Genomic DNA, 7,307 nt, shown 5'->3' with positions numbered 1-7,307 from the left:
GGGGAAGGGAAGGGGAAGGGTAGGGAAAGGGGAAGGAAAGAGAAAGGAAAGGAAAGCGGGGAGGGCAGAGGGAAAAAGAAAAGAAAAGAAAGAAGAAAGAAATAGCTGGTCATGATGTGCCCCATAATAGGAACTGAGGTGAATACACCTTCAGTGTAAAGTTTGAGGTTTGTCTGCCTAGGAGTTAGGCCATGTTCATTGTGTGCTGTAGCTGTTTGTGTTGCAGTTTCAATTCTTCCAGTTTTTATTTATGTCTTCTCTTTTGTCTTTGGGTTTCCCTAGCAATTCTTTCTTAAATGGAGACTGTCTTGCAGGTCTCTCAGTTGGAATCCACAATTTTTATTCTATAGCTCTGTTGATAAGGAGGTAAGGTATTGCAGAGGGGATGCTTTCTGTAATCTTATGATTAGCACTTTCTTCCCCACCGTGGCCAGACGGCTCAGGTTGTAACCTTGACAAGAATGTCTTAATTTTTTTTTTTGAGACAGGGTCCCACTCTGTCACCCAGGTTGGAGTGTGGTGTTGTGATCTCAGCTCACTGCAGCCTCTGCTTCCAAGGCTCAAGTGATCCTTCCACCTTAGCCTCCCAAGTAACTGGGATTATAGGCAGTGCCACCACACCTAGCTAATTTTTCGTATTTTTTGTAGAGACAGGGTTTCGCCATGTTGGCCAGAGTGGTCCTGAACTCCTGTCTTCAAGTGATCTGCCCACCTCGGCCTACCAAAGTGCTGGGATTATAGATGTGAGCCACTAAGCCTGGCCAAAATTCATTTTTCTTGATATACAGTTCTATGAGATTTGAAAAATGCATATAGTTGTTCATAACCACAATGAGGATATAGAACAGGCTGGGCGAGGTGGCTTGCACTTATAATACTGGCACTTTGGGAGGCTGAGACGGGTGGATCACTTGAGCCCAGAAATTCCAGAGCAGCCTGGGCAACATAGTGAGACCCTGTCTCTACAAAAATACAAAAATTAGCTGAGTGTGGTGGCACACACTTGTGGTCCCAGATATTGCAGAGGATAAGACTGTGCCACTGCACTCCTGCTCTGGGTGACAAAGTGAGACCTTATCTCAAAAAAAAAAAAAAAAAAAGGTTGGGCAGGGGATATAGAACAATTCTGGGCCAGGCATGGTAGCTCACACCTATAATCCCAGCACTTTGGGAGTCTGAGGCAGGAAGAACACTTGAGCCCAGGAGTTTGAGAACAGCCTGGGTGATGTAGGGAGACCTCATCTCTAAAGAAAAAAAAATTACCAGATGTGGTGGTATGCACTTGTGGTCCCAGCTACTGTGGAGGATCACCTCAGGTGATCTGCCCGCCTCGGCCTCCCAAAGTGCTGGGATTACAAGCGTGAGCCGCTGCGCTGGGCCTTCATTGGCTATTTCATGCTGAGATATCCATTTCTTCTCCATATCAGAAGCCTCCTCGCTGAGGAGGGAACTTTATGACTAATGTTTCAAGGATGCGTTTACCAAAAGAGATGACCACTTCCACGAGGGCTATTTACATACAAAAATGGCTGCCCCTGCCTGACTTGCTCTTACCTGTACATTCTCCTCCTGTTTCTTCCCTCACAATCATCCATGGCTCTTTTCCTTGCTCCAATAAGGTGATTAAATCTGGCTTAGATATGGAATGTCCTGCTTACAAAGAAAAGAAGTGCCACAAAATACAGAAATCAAATTTGAAGGTCAAATTTAAAATTACAATTGCAATAAATGAAAGGTCAAAGTGATACAGAATAAGATTTTAGAGAAGAGTGAGAGAAATAAGAAAAAGATCACCCAGGGAGAGTCAATCTTTTTGTTTGCTGGTTTTCAAAAAATCTCGCTCTGTCACCCAGGCTGGAGTGCAATGGTGTGATCTTGGCACACTGCAACCTCTGCCTCCCAGGTTAAAGTGATTCTCCTGCCTCAGTCTCCTGAGCAACTGGGATTACAGGCATGCGCCACCATGCCTGGCTAATTTTTGTATTTTTAGTAGAAATGGAGTTTCACCATGTTGGCCAGGCTGGTCTCGAACTCCTGACCTCGTGATCTGCCCATCTCGGCCTCCTAAAGCGCTGGGGATTATAGGCATAAGCCACCATGACTGGCCTCAAAAGAAATTTAAACTTATATGTCCTCTAACTGCACTAAGCAAGCATAAAGTGGTTGAAAACACACACTCTAAAGCCTGGGATTGGCTGGGTGCGGTGGCTCACGCCTATAACTCCAGCACTCTGGAAGGCTGATGTGGACGGATCACCTGAGGTCAGGAGTTGGAGACCAGCCTGGCCAATATGGCAAAACCCGTCTCTACTCAAAATACAAAAATTAGCTGTGGGTGTGGTGGTAGTGCTTGTAATCCCAGCTACTAGGGAGGGTGAGGCAGGAGAATCACTTTAACCCAGGAGGTGGAGGTTGCAGTGAGCTAAGATCGCACCACTGCACTCCAGCGTGGGTGACAGAAGACTCCATCTCAAAAAAAAAAAAAAGAAAGAAAAAAAAAAACAGCCTGGGATCAATTCCTGACTCTGTCACCTTCCAGCTGTGTGTGACCTTGGGCAAGTTACTTACACTGCTGCTCAGTATCCTCACTTATAAAATTGGGAAAATAATAAGGCTGTTGGGAGTATTAAATTACTTGATATATGAGTAAAGTACTTAGAAAAATGTCTGTGTGGAAATCACAATGCTAGCTGTTCACATTATTCTACTGCAGTTATTCTACTAAGAGTATACAAGAAGAGATATCTATAGCACATTCATCCCATTTTACACATAATTTTCATGGATTATAAGTTTCAACCATAAATCAGATAAATTCTGTCTCAGGAAACGGACTGTTTTCTCCTCAGTTTTAAGTAAGTTTAATTTATCCAATCCACCACTCTATGACTATATGAACAGGCTATCTCTTTTGATAATAATAGCAATTCAGTACCCTCTGTCAAATTAATATCACTGCAAATGGATCAGATAATAAAATGGAGCACTACAGCAATTCTGTGCACAAAATAAATAAGAAACCTGAATGCCGTGACAATGGTTCTACAATGAACACCAGAAATTTCTATGCTAAACCACTGGTTCAACCCACTTTCTGGGTTAAAGAGACAAATAAAAGAAGTATCAGAGGGAGGTGTGAATGTCACCAAAAGATAGAGAAGATGAAAGTGTTGAAAGGAGTTGCCATTGCTGACTCAAAGCTGAAACCACCTCAATAGAAATAGAGAAAATAAATTTAGTTTCTTAAAAGGCAGCCCTGAAAATCACAACAGAAAAATAATATATTCTACAAAACAGATGATTCTAAATTATTCTAAATCATTCCAGGTCGATAAACATACCCAGTGAGACTAAGTTATCGTAATTCTCCATCATCACCTCCTGGTACAAGGTCTTCTGAACCAGGTTGAGATATTCCCACTCCTGATGAGAGAAGTCTATGGCCACATCCCTGAATGTTATCGATTCCTGAAACAGCAAAGAGAAACAGCAAACCCATGTATTACTGGGGAAATTAAAGAAAAGACCTTAAAAATGGAGTGGAGGGGCCGGGCACGGTGGTTCACGCCTGTAATCCCAGAACTTTGGGAGGCCGAGGCGGGTGGATCATGAGGTCAAGAGATTGAGACCATCATGGCCAACATGGTGAAACCCCGTCTCTACTAAAATACAAAAAATTAGCCAGGCGTTGTGGCGCATGCCTGCATTCCCAGCTACTCGGGAGGCTGAGATAGGGGAATCACCTAAACCTGGGAGGTGGAGGTTGCAGTGAGCCGAGATCTGGCCACTGTACTCCGGCCCGGGCAACAGAGCGAGACTCCGTCTCAAAAAAATTAAAAGAAAATGGAGTGCATGGTCAGGCGCGGTGGCTCACGCCTGTAATTCCAGAACTTTGGGAGGCCGAGGCGGGTGGATCACCTGAGGTTGGGAGTTCAATATCAGACTGACCAAGATGGAGAAACCCTGTCTCTACTAAAAAAACCCACAAAATTAGCCAGCATGGTGGAACATGCCTGTAATCCCAGCTACTCAGGAGGCTGAGGCAGGAGAATCGCTTGAACCCAGGAGGCGGAGGTTGCGGTGAGCTGAGAATGTGCCATTACACTCCAGCCTGGGCAACAAGAGTGAAACTCCGTCTCAAAAAAAAAAAAAAAGAAAAAAGAAAAGAAAAACGAAAATGGAGTGGAGGAGATGAAGGACTGCATTGCAGCAGAAGAGCAAGATAACCAGCATACAGACCAGAAATACATGCTATCAGGGAAGGGAATGAAGTAGAATTTATACATATTTTTGAAGAAGCTTGAAACACAGACAAAACTTTCTGCCTGTTCTGGGACACTTCTTAGGTATCTGACCCTTTTGAAAATGACAAAATAATGTTTTTCTATTAAACTAAATCATTATTATGCACATAATGCCCTGGTAAATTCTCAATCAATATGTGTTAACTGAGGAATATTTTGACTTGGAAGAGAACTTAAACTTTTAAGATGTTTTATGCAAGAGATGTTTTATGCAAAATATGGTACAGATTCTCAATTTTAGAAAACTAGGTTTCCTGTGACCTCGTGGTGCAACAGTAGTGCATCTGACTCACGCGTCTGACTCCAGAAAACTAGGTTTCCTTAAAATTAATAATCTCTTCAAGCATCAAGTACTTCATTAAGTCAAATCTTACCATGAGCATTTTTGTTTGTTTTGACAAAGGATATTATCATGACATCATTATTTTATGGTATTTGTTTTTCAAGACTTTTTATCCAGATCCACGACTTCTGTGTTTACAAGTTCCAATCCAATAGACTAATTCACATGAAGCATGAGATTTTATCCTACCTGAAGATTTAGATCCTTCAGTGCCAATTTCCACCTTATCTAGCTGAAAAACTCAAATGTCTGGAAAATTTCAAAAACTCCCCATGGATAGTCAAATGGAACTGTTGTCTCAATCGCAATAAATGACAAAACCGACCTGAAATGCGTATATCTGTACTCAAAGAACTTGACTCCTTTCCTCTGTATCACTGCCCAAAATAGAAGAATAGGCACCTAGAGGACATTGAGTAATTTGGTCAGTAACAACACGAACGCTAGTCAATTTGCAGTGGCCCACCTAGCAAGGATGCTGGGTGACGTGGTACATATTTTACGGGAAGAATGAGAACTGGGGATTAGGTTAACTGAGCACCCTCTCACGAAGCAAACTGCATGAAAAATGATGAAAAGACGTACATGACCTAAAAAATCACACACACACATCAACATGGTGAGAAATATCAACTTACACAGGCCATGGTTTGAGACTGGCAAGAGTTGATCAGTCCTCAGGGTTTCTCTACCAGAAGGGCAAAGTCAAAAAACCAAGACCTGAAAGAAGAGAAGACCTTGAGACCAGTTGTGCTTTAGTGTTCCCCATAGGACTCAAGGTAATAGTGCTGTTTTCCTCTTCCATTCCAAGTTCCAAACTACCTCCTCTTACATACAATTTGGGAAGATTAAGATTCTGAATAAACCCATTTCCTCCCCGACTACCCAAGGGTCTCACCTACACCGAGTCATACGTTAGAAACATACTGTCATGGAAACCAGACCCAGATAATTCAGTGGGAAATTTTCTGGCCAATGTATGATGTTGGTGAGGCAGATGTGGACCTCAGATTAGGCAGCTCTGTCCTGCTTTGAGCAGACCTACCTCTTTCCATTCCCTCCTTTAAGGGTAAAAACAGGGCACATCATCCATATCACAACCCCTTTTTAGTCTTGAAATTGGGTGAAATTGATCAAGATATTGGAGACAGATAGTGACTGTTCAGCATTCTGAGCCTAGCAAAGCTTCCTAGTTAAATATATAACAGACTATCACTGTCCTAGAATACAATGTAGTCATTAAATGTGAAATTGAGAAAAATTCAAGGACACAAAAAATATCAGAAACAATGTCAACAGAAATATCACACTGATCAATACATTTATTTTTGTAAAATATATAAATACATATCCATCAATACAGAGAGAAAGGCTGACAGACAGATAATCATAAAATAGGCAAGGTGGCATGTACCTGTAGTCCCAGCTACCCGGGAGGCTGAGGCAAGAGGATCTCTTGAGCCCAGGAGTTCAAGGTTGCAGTGAACCATGATTGTGCTACTGAACTCTAGCCCGGGTGACAGAGCGAGACTCTGTCTCCAAGAAACAAAAAAGTGCTTATAGTTATAGTGCTTATATCTCACTTTGTATTCCACTTTGGCTCAATACATGAAACAACTAAATAAAGCTAAAGGAAAAGTAAATAAACCTTTGCTTAGCAACTTCCCAAAATCAGAGTTTGATAAATAGCATTCCCTATACTTTTGTGTGGCTCTTGATTTTTTCATTATTAATGTTTCCTTTGTAATTATTGTAAGCATGGACATATTAACTTGAAACGTGTATGTGTTTCCAATTTGTTAAAGTGAGAATTTCAACAAAATTATTTTTTCTCTAAATTTAAATTATTTTACTGAATGGCTTATCTTCTGTGGGTTCTTTTGGGTCGCCAAACCTAAACTCACTTCATCACTGGTTCTTAGATATGTTAGAACTGTGTCTCCAACAGCATGGGGAACTGTCCCTGAGTAATCTTCTCTGTGAATGGATGATGGCCTCAATACAGCTTTATTTCAGGTCTTCTTAACAGAAGCGTTTATTTTTTTCCTAAATCTGGCAGGTAGTCAGGATATCCTCCAGATAGCTGCTGAATTTCCTTATGCAATTAATTTTGCTTTCCATCTAATATCAATACAGTGAAAACTACAAGGTTTAAAAGATATAGCATAAACCTGTTTATCACCATCCACAGCCCATAGACTCAGTATAATTTGTTCATAGCCTGACTATTGCTATAGTCAGACTCATGTCTCTGTTATGTGACATCACCACGTAGGTCACCTAAATCTCTCCAAATAGACTCTATCACATACTGCCTTAAACTTCCTCCTATTCAGACTTGACTTGCCTTCATAGATTGTATTTCAAAGGAAGCAACTCTGTCTTTTCAGTGATTGTCCCATTTCAAATACTGCAATTTTCAGGTGTGGCATACTAGAAGCACTTAACAAAAGTCTGATTTTTTTTTTTTTTTTTTTTTTGAGACAAAGTTTTGCTCTTTTGCCCAGCCTGGAGTGCAGTGGCGTGATCTCAACTCACTGCAACCTCCGCCTTCCGGTTTCAAGCGGTTCTCCTGCCTCAGCCTCCCGAGTAGCTAGCTGGGATTACAGGCGCCCACCACCACGTCCGACTAATTTTGTATTTTAGTAGAAACGGGGTTT

At 41.6% G+C, this 7,307-nt stretch overlaps 1 protein-coding gene across 7 annotated transcripts in view; it reads right to left on the bottom strand.

Moving 5' to 3' along the window:
* ZNF607 (zinc finger protein 607) overlaps window positions 1-7,307 on the bottom strand; it is a 53,520-nt gene that overhangs the window by 11,325 nt on the left and 34,888 nt on the right. For 5 of the 7 annotated variants that reach the window (XM_017870564.1, XM_017870566.1, XM_017870562.1 and 2 more), the window contains exons 2-4: window positions 5,286-5,367; window positions 3,342-3,468; window positions 1,555-1,653 (exon numbers count right to left, since the gene is read on the bottom strand). In XM_017870564.1, the coding sequence (XP_017726053.1) occupies window positions 1,555-1,653; window positions 3,342-3,468; window positions 5,286-5,294 (235 nt within the window). In that variant the 5' untranslated portion in view covers window positions 5,295-5,367. The remainder of the gene's footprint in view (window positions 1-1,554; window positions 1,654-3,341; window positions 3,469-5,285; window positions 5,368-7,307) is intronic. The other 2 variants (XM_017870567.1, XM_017870568.1) reach the window with 2 other exon arrangements.

The sequence above is a fragment of the Rhinopithecus bieti genome, unplaced genomic scaffold (genome assembly GCF_001698545.2).
Source record: "Rhinopithecus bieti isolate Rb0 unplaced genomic scaffold, ASM169854v2 scaffold_5002, whole genome shotgun sequence".
NCBI classification, from domain to species: domain Eukaryota; kingdom Metazoa; phylum Chordata; class Mammalia; order Primates; family Cercopithecidae; genus Rhinopithecus; species Rhinopithecus bieti.
Note: the sequence above shows the minus strand (reverse complement) of the source record. Positions and strands in the feature narration are given on the sequence as shown.